Source organism: Ascaphus truei, chromosome 8 (genome assembly GCF_040206685.1).
Source record: "Ascaphus truei isolate aAscTru1 chromosome 8, aAscTru1.hap1, whole genome shotgun sequence".
Taxonomy (NCBI): Eukaryota; Metazoa; Chordata; class Amphibia; order Anura; family Ascaphidae; genus Ascaphus; species Ascaphus truei.
Window position 1 is genome coordinate 52227944 of NC_134490.1, and position 22207 is coordinate 52250150.

Below are 22207 nucleotides of genomic sequence, written 5' to 3' on the forward strand. Positions count from 1 at the left end.
GATATCCCAGCTTCCGCACAGATGGTTAAATCAGAGGCTCAGTCTTCGACTGAAGCAGGGACTGATTGAGCCACCTGTGCTGAAGCAGGGATATCCTGAAAGCCTGACCTGTTGGGGGGGGGGGGAGGGTTGATTACTGGAGTTGGGGACCCCTGGACTAGAGTACCAGAGGTATATTGCGCGAGTATGGAAATTCCCTTCCTTTGCATAGGATTGAGACAAACTACACCACACATGCACATTTCTTCGCAACTAGATACATATTTTATTTGCCCTTTTTATTGGCAGGTATTTTTTTTAACAGTGCACTGGCGAAAAGCTTAATGCTGTGTAGCAAAGGGGCAGTTCTTCCCCAACACCGCACTTTTTATTAATCAGTACAGGCAGCAAGGGGTCTCATGAGCTAACCTCATTCATTTCCCTCCGGGGACTCCCTGTATTCCGAGATATGTCTCGGAAAAAGTGTAGGTGGCTCTATAAGTGGCTTAGTCAAACAGATGTCTGTGAGTAGGGTTACGGCCTATGGACTTCTTTAACCCAGGCTGTGCTAAAAAAAGCTGTGTAATACGGCAGGCATAAGCTTACAGGGGTCCATGTTAAAATGGATTTGAAGCAAAAGGTCTGTCTGCTCATTTACATTTCCTTTCCAGAATTCATATCTGCAGTGGAAGCACTGTACGCTAGGAGATAATAGGGAAAAGCAAGACCCCTGAGGAAGTTGTGACATCACAACGAAACGCGTAGGGATGTTGCTGTGTTGCCACGTATCACGTCACAACACCGGAAGTCCTGGTCAGATACAGTGCCGAGGAACGAAAAGTTACACTGCTGGTTACCAGAGGAATCTAATGTAAGGAGGCACAGCCTGCTCAGGTTCCCGTATTGACGCGAGCGTCTAGGATCATGGTCAGTTAAACTGTACTATGGAGCACGAGTGTACTCATAATCTGCCTTAAAATCGCAGACGTTTGTGAGTGTGATAATTTTATTGTCTTGTCCAGGAATTACATTTTTAGTCAATATTACACCAGGGACGTGTTCTTTTTCTTTCTTTTTCATTATAGGGATCCATGTTAAAATGGATTTGAAGCAAAAGGTCTGTGTGCTCCCTTGCTGTAATTTCCCAGAATCCCTAGCTGCAGTGGAAGCACTGTATGCTAGGAGATAAGGGGAAAAGCAGCGTTGCAGATCTGTCTAAGACCTGTGAATGTGCTCACACTGTATTTTTATTTGCTGTAGAGTGAGATAGAAATCTTTTTTGTGCACATTAAGATTGGCCTTGGTTTTTTATCAAGTGATTTATGCTACTCCCAAGCACTTGGGTTATTTCCTTATTTAACGATGACTTTGAACGAGAAAAAGCCGCAGCTGTAATGGGAAGAGCCCAGAATTACAATTCAGATTGTATTAACCTGTCAAAATGTCATTAGTTTAGTGTCATAACATGTTTTATTACCTTTCTATTTAACATGATTGACTATTGCAGTGCGACCAATACCGTCCTCAAGAAGTTGTCCCAAAATATACGTGGACATAAGGTGAATGATATTCTTTAAAAAAAAGCACAGCACATAGGAATGTGCTTGAAACACTGGCATGGAAAACCTTTTCCTGTACATACACAAATGATCGCAACGCCTTCATGGCCATTAACTCGGAAAGCCAACATCTGATCAACCCAGGCATGTTAGAGAGGCCAAGGTCAAAGGAGAAGGGAGGATGTGTTTATATTTTCATTGATCTGTACTGTAAACACATAAAAGGGCAGCTATGATCAAACACAGGAGCTCAGACTATTTTGGCCAATATTTTTCCTTGTTTAAAGATTTTTTTTTAAGCAGCCTGATTAAAAAAAAAAGTTCATGATCATTGTAAGCTTGCTGGGGCCGTGACCGCCTTCGTATTGTCCCAGTATTGACACATATGTTATATTTTGTGACACAATGTTATTGTCCTCCCTCCCACATTGTACTGCGCTGCGGAATATGTTGGCTCCATACAAATAAAAAATGATAACAATACACACGTTATTGTGCTCTTGCCATAACCTGTTCTAGTAATATTTGTAACCCTTTCTCTGCCAGAAGGCAGACTAGGGTTGCCAGGTGTCTGGGGAGGTTGGGGTAATTTTTTAATATGTATTGGGGAGGTGAGGGTATTTTTTTAAAATGTATTTGGGGGAGGTGGGGGTATTTTTTAAAATGTATTCGGGGGGCGTGGGGGTGTTTTTTAAATGTATTCGGGGGCGTGGGGGTATTTTTTATATGCATTTGGGGGGCGTGGGGGTATTTTTTAAATGCATTTGGGGGCCGTGGGGGTATTTTTTATATGTGTTCGGGGGGGGCGTGGGTGTCCAGTATTTTTGGACAAGCCACCTGGCAACCCTAAGGCAGACTAGCAATGCATTACTATGCAACACGAAACCCTTTCCCTGTCTGACAGGCCAGCAATGATTTGGGCAGCAAAAATGTTATCCTCGTCTGAATCCAGGCTCAAGTCTGCCCCTCTTATATCCAGACGAGCCCCCCAGTTCAGAAAGTATTCGCCTCCTATCCCGATGAGAATCTCACAATAGGTAATATCAAAATTCAACACACAAAAACCCGTGCTTGTGTCATGGTTAATTACCTCCCATGCCCCATGAGGGAATGTGAGGAAGACAATATATCTAGTCATAACAATATACAACTGGGACTGCGCACCCTTCATCAGGGGTTAAAGCCTTCAGATTAAGGATTTATTATTTTACACATACAGAAATGAACCTGTGTGATGCAGCACGGTTGTTGCATATATGTCGGAAAGTTATATTGGTCTACAACATTGTTATATGGTTGTCTTTAATTTGACAAATAATTTCTAATAGGCTGCTGATGATCCAGACAAGGAGTGGCCAACTCCAGTCCTCAAGGGCCACCAACAGGTCAGGTTTTCAGGATATTCCTGCTTCAGTAAATGGGGTTCAATCAGTGCCTCAGTCGTTGACTGGCCAAGTCCAGTCTTCGAGGGCCACCAACAGGGCAGGTTGTCAGGATATCCCTGCTTCAGCACAGTTGGCTCAGTCATTGACTGAGCCACCTGAGCTGAAGCAGGGATATCATGAAAACCTGACCTGTGGGTTTCCCTTGAGGATTGAAGTTGGCCACCCTTGCTCGAGTCATATAAAGGGTTGCACACTATGAATATGACGAGTTTCACATGACGCTATACTGTACATTGATTAATTTAGTTCCATTTAACCATCTAAGGACCACCCAGACTGAAAAAGAAATCCTTTAAGAATCCTGATTCAACCAAACTGCCTTGAGGCTACTGTGGTTTTACAGTTTTCAATGCCCTTGGTGTTTTGGCATTATGTCTAAAATCCCATTTTCTAATCTAGTGTGCTTGTAACTTTTGATAAAGCATATCCCCTTTGCTGGGAAGGAAGATTTCATTTACTTTTGTCAAAGAGCCATATACTTAGCAGTACGTTGTAATGTGCATTTCCTTCCCTTCAATGTATATTTGACCAAGAACCTTACCTCCTGCTCAGGGAGAAAAGTGAAGCTGGCTTTGTATCAGTAAGTGGGTAGCTCTCAAGGTCAGACAGAGATCTGGTAAGAATTTAGATGTAGCTGTTGGAAACCTTCCATGTGCTTCATCTAGATAATGATGGTTTTGTACTAAACATGATCCAGGTTTTTCTGTTGTGACGTACAGTGTGGTGGCTAAGAGGGGAGGATGGGACTTTACATCCTAATAAAGAAGCAATCTCCCCTCAGATTTTTGTTATTGTTAAAAATCATGATTTTCTAAATCTCTAGCTCAGTGGTGGGAAACTCCAGTCCTCAGGGGCCACCAACAGGTCAGGCTTTAAGTATATCCCTGCTGCAGTGCAGGTGGTGCACGTGAAGACTGAGCTACTGCTTGAGCCACCTGTGCTGAAGCAGGGATATCCTGAAGACCTGACCTGTTGTTGGCCCTTGAGGATTGGAGTTGCCCACCCGTGTTGTAGCTCCAGTGTAACCTTTAGACTGCAATGGACTCTAGGGCGAGTTCCATTTTAACCTCCCGGACAAATATTTCAGATGTTTATTTCTCCTGAACAAAGTACCATGTTTAAAATAAATAAATAAACACAGCACTGGAAAGAGCGAGAAGGACGATGAGCGCAGTCTGCTGTGTTAACGATTTGTTACCGTCTTCCTGGATGTAGAATGTAGATCAAAGTGTTGTAGCTCTTAAAGCATGGGGACGACAGAAAGCACATCTAACTTTATTTAAGTGGATTTATGGGTAAGTACACCCAGGCTGAGTCCATTGGGACGGTCTCCAAATTTTCCTCCAATTTAGTGCACTTCGTTGTTTTACAGTACACTAAAACCTGTTATTTATTTGTTAATATTGGTAGTCTTTTCATTAGGTAAAACCAATGAGTTTGCTGTTCCTAGGATGTTTGGCCGCAGCCAAAGCACCTCCGGCACTCCGTCGCCACTACAATTCACCGCCGGGCAGGTCGCCGTTTGACATTTCGCCACACTCCATCTCAAGGACCCATGAGGCCGACATCTAATGTCCGCGTGGCTGCAGCTCCGAAACCTTTTGGTCAAGTTTGGTTGGCAAAACCAGTGATGTTATCAAGAATGGCGGGATTCAAGTTACAGCAAGCAATTGGATTGGTTGATGTAACATGTGACTCTTTTACACATGATTTGCGATGGCTCCTATAAAATGCTGGGGAACTTGAAGAACGCCGAAAGTGAGAGAGGAGGCCACATCCAGTGGCTGGAGATAGAAGACAGAAGACGTCAACAAGAAAAGAAGATGAAAAAATATTAACAGGCGAAGAGTCTTCCAACAACCGAGGATCAAGGGCTTCTTACAAATTGAGGATCCCTCACCGTCAGGCCATCGAAAGCCTTGGATTATAAAATAGGCCATTGGGTCTGGATTTATTTGTTTTTTTGGAGCTATTTTTGGCCCTTGCATACCTTACCAGTGTTACCTTAGTGGACATGCTGCATTCCTTCATTGTCACTATGGCTACTAAAAGTTTAATATAATATTGTTGCTATTTTTTCCCCCTAATAGTCTACAGTTTTTACTTGGGTTTTCCATATTGCAAAGGCAATATAGAATGCTGTAATGGGCCGCTCCCTGGACCAGCCGAGGAAAAAAATCTAGTTTCATTTCTCTCAGAAAACTACTTCGGAGTATATAAAATATGGGGTGGAGATATTTATTTATTTATAACAAGATTTATATAGTGCTCTTATACAGGGCACTGTACATTAGTTAGTATTTATTTTTATTTAGGAAGAGGTGAGGGTAGGTGAGATCTTGAGAACTGGGGAGGGTCGGGTGAAGGAAGGGATGGGATAGAAGGAGGTTAACGGGGGAACATGGAATGCGATGAAGAGATGAGTCTTGAGTTGGCTTCTGAACATAGTGAGGGGGCAGATTGGATGTGGTGGGGGAGCTTGTTCGAGTGGAGGGGGGATGCTATAGAGTTTCAATGGAGATTTGGCCTTTGGACAAAAATCCATTGTAAATTGCCTTTGGTCCAGCCTCGGGTATCTCTTCACCCTTTATTGAAGATCCAAAAGAGAGCTTCCCCCCCCCCCCCCCAATCTTGTTCCCAAAGCACCCTGGCTGAGCTGCCTTTTAGCAGTATATCGAATCTGGGCCTTTATGTCAATTTCTGAATAGATTACTCTGCTCTTCCAATTTCAATCAGCTTTCTGGAACAAGTTAGCAAATTGTCTTTAGCTACATTATAAGTGATGATTCATCTCAATATTTTAGCAAAACCTGGCAGAAAAGTTACAGAACGGAATGACAGTATTGCCTGGGATTATAAAATAAAGGCAAATGTTGAATTACAAATTGTTTCTTTGAACCCCTTTGCTGCCACGTATACTGCCGATGATTATTGGTCTGTTGGTGCTTAATGAGTTGTGTGAGCCTTTGGTCACTGGTCAAATAAGTATATTTTTCTATTTGTATATATTTTGCAACATTTCTATGCACATATTTACTGTGTGGGCTGGGTTGTATATACATGCAAATGCTCTCTGTATTATTGGCTGATGTCAACAGAGCAGAAGGCTCAGAATATTCTTATTGCATCATGTCTCTCACACAATGTATTTACTCAATTGTTGGCTGAACTGGACAGAAATCTGGTCCTCCCCCCTGTGACCTGGAACTATTAGAACATTCTTGACCGTGCCAGTTTTGGTCTTTGCCGCTGAAAATATGTGCCTGATTTCTGAACTCTGCCTTTCCACCCACTGAGAATTGCTACAAACTGCCGAGTTTATGGAGCATGTGACACTCTTGTTTTATGAGCAGGTAAATCTGATAGCTTCGCAAATCAATTACAGCAAAATAAAGCATGTGGCATTTGCTTGACTCCTGGTTCTACAATACTCTGTAAGTGCTGAATATGTATAGTGTGGAAATGCTCTCGCATACCAATAGAACTGCAGGCATCGCAAATGTTGAAGACATGAATCGCTTAACATATGATGCAGTAAATATATACTAGCTTCTCTCTAACATTTCCATACTTCCCTTTGTCAAAATATTCCTCTAACCTAAATGCAGCTACAATTTAGCAGCAGCAAAAAGCCCTGCTACAAGTGCCAAGTCTCCCCTCTATGCCCACACCTCAACAGCATACTAGATTTAAAGGAGTGAAGCAGGGGGTCTCCAAGCTGAATCCCATTAATTTCAGATCCGGGGGATCCCCTGCTTCCAGAGATACTTACCTCAGTATGGGGTGCCGGTATCTTTCTTCTGTTTAAAGGTTCTGGTCATGTTGACCAATAGGAAGAAAAAAATATATGGGGTGGATGGCCCCAATCACCAGTGCTGCAGAGCTTTATATAAACCCACAATTATTTGAAAATAAATGTTTTTCACTGCATTTGAACCGGATCACTTGGTGTGAAAGTGCATGCTTGAGGCTATATGCATGAAACCCCCTAGATGGCACAAGGTATAGCAGAGATGTGCAGAGTTGTAAGTGGGGAGTCTTTAAACCCCCCCCCCCTTGACCTCTGCAGTCTCCCTGAACTGAATTGACCTATGTGCCTGGGGTAGCTCTCATTAAGCAGCAATTGTACTCACATATGATATGAACGCCGGATCTGTGTGCTCCATGGCTGATATAATATGCAGAAGGAGTGTACCTGTTCCGGTTGAGAAGAGGCAATTCAGCGGGCACCACGAGGCAGGAAAAAACGTTGCAGAAGCTGGACTGTGCTGTATAACAATTCCTTTAATGAAGCATAGTTAAAAAGAGGGGGGAAAAAGCATACCCCTGCACCTCTAACGCGTTTCACCCAGAGATTGGGCTTTTTCAATCTCTGGGTGAAACGCGTTAGAGGTGCAGGGGTATGCTTTTCCCCCCCCTCTTTTTAACTATGCTTCATTAAAGGAATTGTTATACAGCACAGTCCAGCTTCTGCAACGTTTTTTCCTGCCTCGTGGTGCCCGCTGAATTGCCTCTTCTCAACCGGAACAGGTACACTCCTTCTGCATGTTGACCAATAGGAAGCCGCACCGGATGACTCACGGCTTCCTATTGGTCAACAGGACACGGGAGCTTTGAAGCCGCCATTACGTGAACTGCAGAAAGCTCAGCCGGAGCTGCTACCGGCACCCCCTATGGACGTAAGTATCTCGTGAAGTAATGGGTCCCCGGAACTGAAATAAATGGGATTCCGCTCCGGAGACCCCCTACTTCAAACTCATGTAAAAAAATAAAACACTGCGTGGGGATTACCTTGTTAAATGCAAAGACCAATAAAACCCTAATTATCCTGTTTTATTTGCTTCCTCTCCAGAGCCCCATTGCGTGCATGGTTATTTAATGTTTGATTCACGCAGCAAATGAATAAGAAGATAATTAGATTAATTGCTTTGCTCTTCCGGTGATCTGGTTTCAAGTATTTTATTTATCATGACTTCTCTGCACGTGACATTATTTAGGCAGCTACATTGCTGTAGCAAGTGACCTCTTACCCCACCTGACATTAGGGGACATCTGTGTTCGGTAGCAAACGCAATAATGTTTCTGGAAGCTTCTCTCCTGCCACAGGAGTATAGTTTATGCCCATTGACTCACATCCTTATTTAAACATCTATCTCCCTTATACAATACATAGCCCACCAATACCTCAATGTGACCACATTGCCAACAACTTGAACACGTTTATATAGAGGTTATGTATTTATCAGATCTCTGTACCCCCACTGTACTGCGCTGCGGCATATGTTGGCACTTTACAAATAAACGATAATACCGTATTTGCCCAATTATAGGGCGATCCCCTTATTTCACTAGTAGCGGAAAGAAAAAAGTTTACACACAAACACATATATGTATCGGTTTCCCCCCCCCCCCCCTCTGGGAGATTCTGCCATTATGGTCGCGTGGTGCACGATACCTGCTGGTAACAGGAGGGCTGAGCTTTCCGCCGATGGTAGTGGGGACACAGGATCAGGTTTCTGGGGTACATTACCCACATGGTTCTCTAGCAGTGCAGCGCCTCCATCTGCTGTATGTCCAGGTAGGTGAAGATGATCTCCCACAGTAGAACTATCACCTCTCTCCTCCCCCCCCCCCCCCCACTAAGATCATACACTAGGCGGGAGTATAACAGGAACGGTTTATTCTCTCACTCTGTGCAGCATAGGTCACAGCAGGGTTGTGCCCAATGCAGCAACTGTCAGCTACTCACTGAAGTATGGTCCCTGGACCTTCACTACAGGCCAAGGACACCCGCAGCAGTCCCAGCTCTTCCCTGCCCCTCTAGCAGGGTCAGAGGTATGGTACACACTCACTCTCCCCCGAGGGGAAGAGGACCAGAGAAGGCCCATTAGTCAGGCTCTTAGCTGTGTGACCTGCCTCTCTCAAATGGGTAGAGCCACGACTAAATCAGCAAAAGTTCACATAAGTTCACAATTAGCAACGGCCTTCGGCAGACATCCCCACATCCCCACATGCCTCCAACTGATATAGCCAGCTTTGTTTGCTTTTTTTTTTTACACACCAATGTGCTGTAGTTTATACAATTTTATAACACTGCTCCACTCATTCAAAGCCTATTTACACAACAGAAATATTACGGTACCACCCACTAAAAGTCATAGAGTTCTGCAATCTTATACAGTGTTACCACAAGGTACCATCAAGTCAGTGTCGCTTCTCAGGATAGAAAAGGAGAGACGTGTTACTGTACCTGCAGATGTAGTTGGTTTTACAGGACTCCTGCAAGTTCAAGCAGTTTGGCTTCTCCTTTTCTACGTACGAACACAGAGGGACGATGGTCTGACGCCTCCGCTCGGTGCACGCGACGTCGTTGCAGGAGCAGAAGAGCATGCCATAGCTGTGTTTCGCTGGGACCTTGTCAAAGAACTGCCTTAAGGCCTTGTGGCATTTGCGTCGGTTGCAGACTTCGTTGGACATGCTGTTAGTACAAGGAGTGATGTAGGCTGAGCGGTACTTTTTGCAGACATCATTCAGGTTACAGGCTTTCGCTGCACCTAAGCAATCATTCCCCTTCAATATAACTGGCTCTGCTAAAACAGAATACAAATACGGGTAAGTCTGGCATGTTTACACTCTGTGTCATCACATCAATAGTTTTCTTGCATAAATTCATAAAACATTATGTACCATTTAAAAGGAGCATTCCAAGTTGACTGACATAAACTCCTTTTTTGTTTTTTTGTTTTTACATGGGTGGGGAAAAAGGGTCTCTGGAGCTGAAGACCATTCATTTCAGCTCTGGGGATCCCCTGGTTACCAAAATACTTACCGGGGAAGGTTCCGCCGGTACTTAATGGTTGTTTAAATATCCCACGTCACACTGGACCAATAGGAAGACACAATGCAAGATGTTGCAGCTTCATATTGACCTGTGTTGCGCGGAATATGTAAACCTCTATTTTATTTCCCCTGCAGGGTGGGGGGGGGGGGGTTAGGACCGGTGGCCCCAAGTATCTCAGTAACCAGTGGGTCCCCAGAGCGGAAATGAACGTGATTCTTCCCCAGAAACCCCTTGTTTCTCACCCATGTCACAAATAGTGGGGGGGGGGGAGGGAGAGGGGGAGCATGATAAAATTCTCTGTAAGGGCAACGGCTCCTTTAAACTGCTTAGTTTAGGTAAAAAAACTTCTTAGAGAGCTCTTGTTGAGAAATAAAGAACATCCATAAAAACATATAAGACATTTGCCATTTGTTTCAGCTTGATACATAACCGTTGTATAATCTGAGAGGTATGATTTTGATATAAAAAAAAACACGCTGGAGTTTGTTAAAGAACCTCCTGACAGCAAAACCGGCACAAAACCGGGACGCGGACGGCTGGAAGGTCCTTGCACAAAGTTACAGGAGATTTTTTGCTTCCCTTAACAGGAAGTTATTTCCCCAACATTGTGTGGTCAGCAGATCTAGAATTTGTTCAGTTCTCAATTCCACTCAGAAATGTAAAAATATCTATAATTACTGTATAATCTGCAGGGCATGTAGTTATAGGATATACGCAGAACACACTCATTAGTGTGTAATTGGAGTCCTTGCATGATTACTTGTGCCAGTAAGGAAAATATGCAAAATAATTTGCAGTTAGTCTTTCGACAACAATTTGTACTTGAAATGTGATTGTATGATCTTTCGAACCCATACACGCAGAATATAAGAAATTACACCATTACATCATTGTATGCTGGATGCTCTATCGTGCACAGAGACACATTGAGGGCTAAAACTTTTCCACAGAGCGTCATTTATCAATGGATACATTTACTTATTCTGACATGGTATACTGTGGTTCCCTCCTATACAGCCTGTGGCCATCATTTATAAGAGTCCATGGAGTGACACAGGCATTGTATCACATTTTAATGCACTCTTCTTAGTGCACTTGCCTTAAATTGAGTTAAGATACACACATATAGTAAACAGACACATGCCAAAACGTTCTCTGGGTGAGGTAGTAATGCAACTGTGTCACTTGTCTGTTCATATGGAAGGATCTTCAGAGAGTCACTGAAAAATGCAGCACATCCCCAATCTGTTCTCCCTTTTGCACAATACTTCTTACATATCTCACAGGGTAAGAGAATATTTAAATGTTACGTTTTAAATTCTACTCTCATTATTACAACTATCAGGAGAGAATGGCCACAGACGCCTTGGCGCTCTGCTGGTCCGTCGTGTATAAATAATTATATTTGTGATTTCCTTTTAATATCCAGTTCAACTCTATCTATTTTTTTTCTTCTTCCAACGCAGGTACTAATTGAAAGAGGTGAAATTGGAGCTGGGAGGCTTCTGAGCAAAGCACTTCATTAAGATTCCTAATTGATCCAGTTCAAGGTCAACGCTTCCCTGACACTGTAGGCTGCACCCGATTCAGCCCTGTCCTAGATATACAACATTGACAGCAGATGATTTTGAGAACCCTTTGGCCAATCTATTCTGCTTATTTTAACTACGTTCTCTAAATATAGAAGATAGTTGATATGTATGTCTCATAGTGACTTAGACAATGCAGTATTTCTTGTCTCTACTGGACTTTGTGTGATGGAGACTTAGTTTTTAACTTCCCAACATCCACAGGCCGTGAAGCCTGATTCCATATTCACAATACAGGACCAGCCCATCTGCACCAGGCTAAAGAGCCTGTAAACTTTTCCTGAATGGGTTACTGTATTTGTACTTCTGAAACATTTTGAATGCCCTTATGATTCCTAGAACATTTAGGGGATATTGCAAGAGCAGACATTCAGATGGCCCTTGTGATGTTCCTTGTTCGTCATCGGGATTGTGCATGGATCATACGGCTGGTCACTGATTGGGTTCTCAAAGAGCCACAGCGCCAGACAGTTTGGCAATTAAACCTAAAGATTTAGAAAATCCATAAAAAAGAAAACTGTTAAAGCAGCAGTCCAAGCTGACGTTTATTTTTTAATTTAATTTTTACCCTTTAATATGTGCATTAATACAACCCACACAATAATAAGTAATTAGCCAAGTTGCCAATTGATCCATTCTCCTGTGATCAATTGGCGAAGATTCAGTTTGGGGTTCACTAAATGGCTGTCAGTGCCGCAGAAGAGGACCAAAGATGCAAAGTTGTGTGTGGAAGATCATGTGATCAGGCAGTCACTAGATACAACTGGTGCACTGCTAGAGAGAGGGTAAGGCTGAAAAAGGGGTGAGCCAGAGCCTGTTTCAGAAAGGAAGGGGATGTGACTTTGTAAATGGTTGCTATAGAAACAAGAAATGCTTGTTACACTATAATATATTACAAAATGTAATTCAGAGTTGTTTAAAAAAAATGCTACAAGTATTTTCTCATAGTACAGAACGGATTTATAAAAAAGTATACACATGCAGGATGTTGCTTGGTGAAAGCTAGTGTCCAGAATGACTACTATATCTGTCATTTATACACTGTGATATTTGGGGACATTATTGAAGCAGCTGGGCGAGATATGTACATTAGTGTTTCTTAGTTTTATTGTAGAATGTACTGTGTGGTTTTTTTTTTGTTTCCCTGATTCCTCCATAATCTCGCTTCTAATGTTCATTTATATATGGTCTTACCACATTTCTTTTTAAATACTACTATTTCTTCTGTATTATGATCAGCTGGTGCTGGTCTTTGAAGTATGGCTAGGACTTCCACTCCACCATTTGAGTCAGTATAACAACTGAAATCTTCCGTAGCCACATTTTTCAGAAAGTAAAATGAAGTCTCTTGCGTCGGGGAGAAGCATGCCGTGCACGGCTACACTAAAGTGCCAAGGAGAGACTGATGCTGCTGGGTCACTAAAAAGTCATCTTTGTTGAAGTCTGCAAACCATGTAACACCGCACAAGTAGCTCGAGGAGGACGCTTTCACGCGTTTCGTGCGTGGAAAGTAGTTGCACAACCGGACATTATTTTTTTGCACTGGACGCACAACGTTGGAATCACACCTGAGGAAGAGGTTAATTCCCCGAACCGCTGTGCGTCCAGATGTCTGCAATAATATGCAAAAATACAACAAAGTCTTGTTGTGAGACTACTTTCTGAAAAGTGTGGCCACGGAAGATTTTGGATGTTATAATGCTTCTAATGTTGAGGTATTCCCCAGCTGTTCAATTATATGTAAAAGTTTAATTTTCGGTTGTCATAGGGCTATGTTCACTTTATCCATAAGCTTCAGTCTTATTTCCATTAATACCAGAGGCAATTCCTAAACTCAACATATGGGTCTCATTTTAGCAAAACCGTGTTTAATTCATTTAACTACATGAACCACAATCCCACTGCTTGATAAAGAGCATGCATTTCTTCTAACCTATAATTCAGCACATCATTGATTACGTTCAGGCTGTAAAAAGTGACTGCCCTGATCTCTATGTAAAAATGTAATTATACCCTAAGGGAGTTTGAATGTTCTCTTTAAAATTTCCGCCACCTTTCTGTCTGTTGTTGCAAAAAGGGCAAATGCTTCCAGATATCATGTTTTTGATGTAATAAAGCAATAATTAAAAAAGTAATTGGATGGTCAGTAACTTAACCGTGTCAGTGCTGTTGCCTTCCACATTCATCTAGCACGGGAGTGGCCAACTCCAGTATTCAAGGGTCACTAATAGGTCAGGGTTTTAAAGATATCCCTGCTTCAGCTCAGATGGCTGAATCAGTGACTCAGTCGAAGACTGAGCCACTTAATGAGCCACCTGTGCTGAAGCAGGGATATCCCCAATACCTCGCCTGCTGGTGACCCTTGATGACTGGAGATGGCCAACTGAGCTACCTTGTGCTGAAGCAGGGATATCCTTAAAACCTAACTTGGTGGTGGCCCTTGAGGATTGGAGTTGGCCTTCCATGCTCTAGCACATTTCTTTTATTTTATGATGATCTGACAGGGGGACAAAATGAGCCTGATTTTCTAATTGAACTTTACCATCTGGGCGTACTGCAATCCTTGATCCATCTCTCCCATTCCATCTGCCATCTATAACCCATCAGTTTATTTTGCCAATTCTATAATTTAACGTTCCAATCAAATGTGTTCTGCCAATCTAACCATTTGTCCTCTCCTTTCATGCTTCAAGGTGACTGTTTCAGGATTCTGGGGTGTCACCCCAGACAATAATAAGCAAGCATTTCTGCTAAGATTCATGTATTGTAGACATACCACCATGTCTGGACGGACCTTCTGCATTACACCGTAGTGTACACGATAGGCACGATTGATAAGCTTGCCTACATGCCCATACCTAATATATACACAATTTGGAATATGTATTGTCAAATAGTTGAGTAATTTTTGTGGATAGTATACTGTGCACACATACCGTCTGTGAGTATTTTAACTTCTCTTGACTGATTGGATTATTTATTTCAATCCCATTTCAAAGCTTGATTTTTCTTTTTGTTACAGCTCCCTTACTTATGAATAGAAATTGGCATACTGTATACCTGTGAGTTCTTTGCCTTCTCTTTTCTGTTGGCATAAATTAGACTCTCCCACCTACAGTATTTCTGAGGAGTAACACCACAGTGAAACCCAGAGCTATTCAATACTATAGGGGTTATTTTACTAAAGTCTCCCAGCTCCAGAATTGGGGCACAAGCAGCGCAAAATAATTGCACCAGATTTATCAAAGGAAAAAACTCCTACTGTTTTTAGTGAGATTCCTGTTCTTTGATAAATATGCCAATTTTGCAGCTTTGAGACCTTATTAAAAAGACCCCAAAGAAACCTAAAATCTGCCATATAGCTCAGAGAAATACACATTCCACTTATCTTGTGTAAGACAATGAAATATGCATATGGCGTGGTTCTTTCAAAGTTCCCTTAACACAAAAGTAAAGTGCAAAGCACAACGGTATAAAATATTGGCAGACAATATAAGGTATCGAGCTTTTCAATGTGCTATATATGGCCTTAGTATAACTGAATTAATGTTGATATACAGTGGTACCATTGGCTAACATAGGGCCTCATTCACTAAATAGCAGTAGCTATGTCATACATGTACAGTAATTACAGCTACTTCCCTTACACAGGATTGCCACCACTCCGGGTTTGACCGGAGGCTACGGATCTCCGGGGTACGGGTTTAGCTCCGGGTGGCGGCAAGGTGCGGCGGCATCTCCCCGCATCCTCCAGCATCTCCACCTGCAAAGCCCTTGAACATGGCTGCGTGGCGTCAAATGATGCCGCGTTGCTATGACAATGGGACGCTAAGTGATGTCACAGCGTCATATGACGCCCGTTGCCATGGTAGCGGGCCGCTACTTGACATCACGACGCTACGCGGTGTCACGGTGCCATTTTATTAAAGTGCGTCCTGCATGAAACGTGTAGGTGCGTTTGTCTGCCTTTTTGTGAGCTGTACAACTAATTAAATACATCTAGAGTTGCACAGGATCCTGACTTTTTTTTGTGAATCTTGGCTGTGCTCCGTTTTCCCTCTGCATTTCTGGATGTTCACGGGAGTTGTAGGGGGAGATGCAGGAGAATGGCGGAGGATGCCGGGAGACGCCGCCACACCAAGCCGCCGGTAAGAGAATTTTTTTTACATTTATCTCCGGATTAGCCTTCAGTAGAAGGTGGCAACCCTGCCCTTACATGAATGGTCCCTTTACTATTTTTGCTCCGAATTTTCTCCTTATTGTGCATATTCATAAAATTAAACAACACTAAATGTTATGCATCTTAAGGTGCACTCATTAATTTCCCTAAGTAATAATTGAACAACAACACATGTTCTCGAAATGCAAAAGTCAAAGCTTGCTAGAGATAAATAGAGATTTATTTACTTATGTGACACACATCAGTACATACTTTTCTCCTTAATCAGACCCATGTAGTGGTGCAAAACATGCACTAATTGGCCTACATTGTACGTCTCTTATCTCTTATGTTGCTACGTAACCAGCTTACAGAACATCTGGTTCCCTCTTGTCTCTGAGTTGAGGTGTTTTGGATGTATATCTGTATAGTTCTGTCATCTCACTTACAGTAACAAGGTTTTTAACCCTGAAGCAATGCGGTGTTGTGCAAGGTGTCACTATAAACTCATGAGCTCATGCAGTCATTATCTACCCATTTTTGTCTACTCTTTTTTTCCCGGCTACTCTTTTTTGTTATATGATTGATTATAATTAACTTTATGATTTGAAAGAACTGAAAAAAAAAACAGAAAACAATGGGGCCTATGCTAGTAGCCTTTATAAAATAATATCGCCGGGCCGGTTACTCCGCCTGTTTTTTAAGCGTTGTTATCACAGTATTCAGAAAGCCTCGAATACCTGCGATAGCAAAATGCCCAAAACTGTTGAGTAGCCGGCGAGGTGATGTTCGCCTCTCTCAAAAGGGCTCACCCGGTGACCCACTGCTATCTGGCCGGCGCATGTCTCGCCAGCGATCGCAAGATTTTAATAAAAATGTTAATACTAGTGTACGTGAGCAGGGGGTCTCCGGAGCAGGTCCGCATTGATTTCAGGCTCGGGAACCCCTGCTTCCCGAGATACAGCCCCCGTTATGGGGTGCCGGTATGTCCTATGCATTTAAATGTCTCACGTCACGTGACCGTGGGATTTAAATGCATAGCAGATACCGGCACCCTATAACAGGGCCTGTATCTCGGGAAGCATGGGTTCCCTGGCCTGAAATCAACGCGGTTCTGCTCCGGAAACCCCCTTCTCATCTACACTAGTATTAAACTTTTTTTTGCAGTAGCTTCATTACCTAGCGGCTAGCTGCTAAGGCAATGAATGGGTTAACCACCAGTGCCTGGTTTATTGTGGGTAGCGGGGTGGGTGAAGGTGGTATTTGGCCCTTGGTGGGTGTTTAGGCCTTGCGGGGTGGTTGCGGGTGGAGTTAACCCCTTCATTACTTTAGCGGTTAATACTGCTATGGTAATGAAGGGGTTAACCCATTCTGCTACCACCCGGTAGGCCTAAATATCCATCCTTGGGGCTTCTACCGCCCTTCACCCAATCCCTCTACCCACAATAAACAAAAATACACACAACAGCCCTACTACCCACCTCCTCTATTTCCAACAACCCCCCCCCCCCACCCTCCCAACACATACAGTACAGTAATGGGCAAAATAACTATTATCCAGATATGGATAATAGCTCATTTGCCCATTCAAAATCAAACATTAGCCAGCCGGCATAAATAAAGTAAATAAAACTTTCTACTTACCCCTGTCATCATGAAGGGCGTCCTCATCAGCATACTGTAGGTCCATGTCCTCCGCGGGCAGCAAGAGTACATGAAAAAATACAATCCGCCCGCAGCAGCTTCTTCTCCGCCTCACGCCAACTTTTCCTGCGTGAGGATTTTGGGAGAAACCCACCATTCTAGAGCCGCGATTATCCTAAATAAGCTAATCGAGGCTACTAGAATTGCACGAGTTTCAAAACCTGCCGATAAGTGGCTTATCGCCGATCACCCGGCGATGTGTTTTGGACGACAGCAAAAATTGGCGATTTATGCCTTCATCGCCCACTTATCGAGGTTTACTGAATAGCAGTAGGCATTTTGGTCGTAAAGGCCTCGATAAGTGGGTTATCGAGGCTTATAGATTAGGCCCCAATGTATTGGTTGTGATTTCCTGTGTTGTCATGGACCCGCCAAAATGGAGAAACTGCACTTTTAAATCGAGTGACATTTCTTTTTTACTTTCTGGCAAAATCCCATACAGTATTCACAATCATATACACAATAGTTAGGGAGCCCTGGACTGGATATGGGAGGAGCGCTAGGACCACATGCCTAGGGTCCCCTCCAGTGTGCGTAGGAGGGGAGAGAGAATTGGTAAATCCTGGGTGATGGTGTATGTGTGGCTAACTAGGTGGCTGGTACAAAAGAGGGGTACCTAGCGGTGCCCGCCTCTTCGTTTCTGGTGCATCATCTGAGCCTCGTCCTCCCTCCCTAGGTTGTGTTGGTGATCAGTTTCTATTACTTTGCAGCTTGGCAGGTGGGTGTTTCAGGTGAGGTGGTGCTATGCTAAGCTCATGTGGCAGGTATAATGGTTTTGCTCACGTAGTAAGGTGTGTTTTCTTGTGTCACCAGGTTTGCAGCATGTGGCGATATGGGGTAAGGGTCATGGGTATCCCATGGGTCCCTACATTACGGTAGAAAGATATACAATAATGTACCTATATATACACACGTTAAAATGAATATTTAAAATTCCTTAAAAAATGTATTTATTGAACCACTGATTGAGCCACCTGTGTGAAGCTGAGATTTCCTTCCAACCTGACTTGTTGGGGCGGTCTTGAGGACTTCAGTTGAGCACCCCTGAGTTATGTCATCAATCATTCAAACAATGGCTGCAGGAAGCAGAAAACAAGAGCTATTTCAGCCTTCATACACTGATAGAAATAGATACCATATATAAAGCTGGTTTTCAAAATGTACATGACTCAAACACCGGGTACAGCATTTGCAAAATAGCTACAGTTACATAGTATGAAGTTCTTGATAAATAAGACATGGTGTAGAACTTGCAATTAAATGTTTAACACCCGAGGCACAGGGAGGTGAACGGATTTGCCTAGGGTCACCAGAACTAAATAATAAAGTCCCATGTTAAAGGCTACAGCCTTAACCACAACTCTTCCCCTACCCCTCCCCATCAATGTATCAATGAAAAGCACCTCAGCGCCACAGCACTGCCTTGAGAATATGCTCAAATGATCGTGATTACTCTATTCCAGATATTACATTACATGGTGATGAATTTTTGCTGCTATTTCTCCCATGCCTGTCACAGCAATATGCATTAAGCTGTAAGAAAAGCCCCTCCGAGATCACAGCCATGTAGAATGTAAGATAAACATTAGATAGATCTTCTTGCTTATATTTCAAATGAAAAGCTTTCATGTCATACAGATTACACAAAGTTACTAAGCAGGCGTCTGTGCACGGAATAGAGTTTCTGTTAATGGCGAAAGTCCCCCAATCAAGTTATTGAAACAAAACACTGGAAACTAATATTTGTTTGTGTGCAATGTATCCTTGGATATCTGGCTCAAAAAATGCCACGTGGTTTTGGGTGACTGGCAGACAAAACGGTTAAACACATTGTTTTCTATAAAAGAACATAACGGCAGTTGTGTACAGTAACAATGTGAAAATATGTATAAGCATGATCACGCTGTAATAATGTAGCACAATTATAAAAAATAGAAAATAATATGCACACAGCATGAAACCCTTGCTAAAAATGAGATTAAAATAGAAATAAGTGTAGGGAATAATGTACTTGTAAGGTAATCCATCACTTCAGCGGCAATAAGCAACAAAGAATTGGCAATGCTTTTCTCTGCCAGAAGTACCCGGCAAAATAAGGAAGAGCAGAAACTGGTTCCTGAAGGTGCGCTAATGTAGGCAGAGCTACAAAACGGCTTGGAAAAGGCACAGTGGCAGGCAGCGTTGATCATCCCTACTGATATGTTAGACTCATTTTTCTCTGCTTTAGATAACTACAGCTGGGTTTCAGGAGGAAGCGTGTGACCAGGTTGATAAGAGACAAGTAAAGTAAGACGACTGATTTAAGAAAGCCTTTCATGTCCTGGGCACCGCTTGAAAACGAACCTGCTCCAAAACAAACCAGTAACAAGTGGAACACACAAATATATAAATCTTCTTCTACATTGAGACTTATAGCAGCAGCCCCGGCAACAAGGTTCTCTCTTTTAATAGTTATTTTTTTAATAGTATTTGAACCACAGCCGGTGTCTGATTTCCCAGTAGACCCGTTAGGCTAGGGCCCAGGGCGGCAAAATTTGGGAGCGGCAATTTTGCCGTGCTCTCGGGCCTATCGGACCTAATGGGAAGGTACTTCCCTGTGTCGGCCGCCTCTTTTCTGCCCCCATGGCAACGTGACATTGTGACGTCAAATGAACAATGGCAATGTGCCGCCGTGCAACATCACGTTGGTGCTGTCCGCCGCGTCATTTGACGCCGGAATTCCGAAGGAGCAGGAGGGAGGCAGAAAGGGGACGGCCTAGGGGTGGCGGATTTAGAAATAATGTACAATGTATTTTATCTCAGACGCACTATTAGAGAGGGTTGGGAATCCTCGGAATTTCCCACTGGTGTAAGGGCATACAATGTGTATGGTATGAGTAACTCATCCTATTTAGAACGGAACAACAGGTGGAACTAGAAGGACATTTATCTCTTTTCATACCTGCCAACTGTGGGATAAAGATCAGTGCTGATCTTTCTTCCAATATCCTGCTCTACAAGAGCAAATGACCTGGCAGGCCAGTAAATAGCAATATAAAACCAGGTTTGGGTCACTATCGCACAGGGGTCAGTTGACAGGTATGTTTCCTCAGCTACGATGTTACAATATGTAAGCAAAGTGCTATTGTTAATCACCTGAACTTCTCAGGGTTACCTGCCGAGGCTTAGTTTGAAATGAAACATCTATTGTTAAACCGCAAAGGGAGCATGATTAATAGCGCTGCTTCAGCAGGTGTAATCATTATGTTTTCAAATAACCTCTTCCACACTCCACATCTACCTAACAGCAGCAGCGACAGCCAGGCTCCCTCTCCTGTGCTCATTTACACTACACTCCTCCATTGCTGGAGCGGTCAGCAAGCCATTGCAGGAGCATGCAGGAAGAGGAGAAGGAACCTTGTGGTAAGGTGGGTATGTATCGGCTGATGCCCCTTTTCATACAGCAGGCTTGTATGAGTCTTGTGCTATCTATGCTGTGTGATTAAACTGAGGCCTGGCAGAGCAGTGGGGGAAATATTTAAAGGTCGCAGCACTAAGCAGCTCTTGGCTGCAAAATGAGAAGAAAAAGAAAAAGAGATGTGAATATTTTTTAATGACAAGGCACTTTTGCAGGCTATTCGTCCTCAACATTGTAATTAACCCCTTTGCGAAGCAATATGTTACCTGCCCCTTTTGCAGCAAGTGGGATAAAATGGCACATTGGAGACAATGTATCAACCAGTGATCAATGACTAGGGATGGCGCAAGGGTTTGTGAAGTGCCACAACGTTTTTTTATTTACAAACTAACAATTCCACTTTATCTTAAGAGAAAGGGGCATTTTAGAAAGAAAGCCCTGTACCATTAAGGGGTGTGGTGGCGTGACTTGGTGCAGAGCGGCCCCACCCCTGTGGTTTGTGATGTCAGGTCAAGGGGTGGGGAGTCAGGAAGGTTATTTAAGGGGTTGGAGTAGTGCCTTACCTCTCTCTTCTTGCTGACCCTCCATTAATTTAGTGATTGTGTTTGTGGAGGTACCTTAAAGGGATTGTATGGCGGAGAAGTATGTCCCTGGGGGATAGGGGGACGAGGACTCGGTCAGTATTGGCTCCTTTAAGTGTGTTGTATTGGACCTCTTAGTTGGGATTGATGGGGAAGGCGGTGTTATGCCTGCCTGGGGCAGCCGGCATGACCGTGTCCTTCCGTGTATGTGTAATTATGGGCCATGTGGCTTGGGCGGTGTCACGTACAGCACCCCTGTGAGCACACGACTTGCATACGGGACAAGGGTTAATACTGACGCTCGCAAGCGCTCCCACTTTTCATCTCCGTAAAGGTCCGTCAAATGGACAATATCTCCTCTACAGGATCAAGGATCAATACAAAACCCGCAAGCTGCCCCACTCTTCACCTCCGCAAAGGTCCCTCAAATGAGTTGTATCTCTCCTCAAGCTGCCCCAATATACCACCACCACGAACAGCACACAAGTAAGCACGTGACTTTAGCTATGCAACCATAGTTAATACACATGGCTACTCTAGCCAATCCCCCTTTCTCCTCTGCAAGGAACCAGCGAGTTAATATTAAAGCCTACTCAATTGCAAATCATAACTATCCACTGCCACCACCTGAGGTTTGCAAATAAAATGTCAAATCAATATTTACCAGGGACCCAGGTCCCTGTTTATTATAGAATAGCAAATGCACCTTAACACACCAAAATCAGTTGTAGCAAAAATGTGTCTGAATCGTAATTATTCTCCCCAGAACGTGCACCAATTCATTCAGAACCCAAAGCATTACTTATTAAATGTTTTAATATGTATATATATATATATATATATATATATATATATATATATATATATATATATATACGGCTAACACGGTACTGATACATCTACATATATATATATATATATATATATATATATATATATATAAATACAGTGCT

At 43.0% G+C, this 22207-nt stretch overlaps 1 protein-coding gene across 2 annotated transcripts in view; it reads right to left on the reverse strand.

Annotated features, from left to right (window-relative positions):
- Window positions 1-22207, reverse strand: part of GFRA1 (GDNF family receptor alpha 1) — a 122528-nt gene that overhangs the window by 26856 nt on the left and 73465 nt on the right. The window contains exon 4 of one of the 2 annotated variants that reach the window (XM_075611991.1): window positions 9234-9570. In XM_075611991.1, the coding sequence (XP_075468106.1) occupies window positions 9234-9570 (337 nt within the window). Of the gene's footprint in view, window positions 1-9233; window positions 9574-22207 lie in introns of both variants that reach the window. The other variant, XM_075611990.1, reaches the window with a different exon arrangement.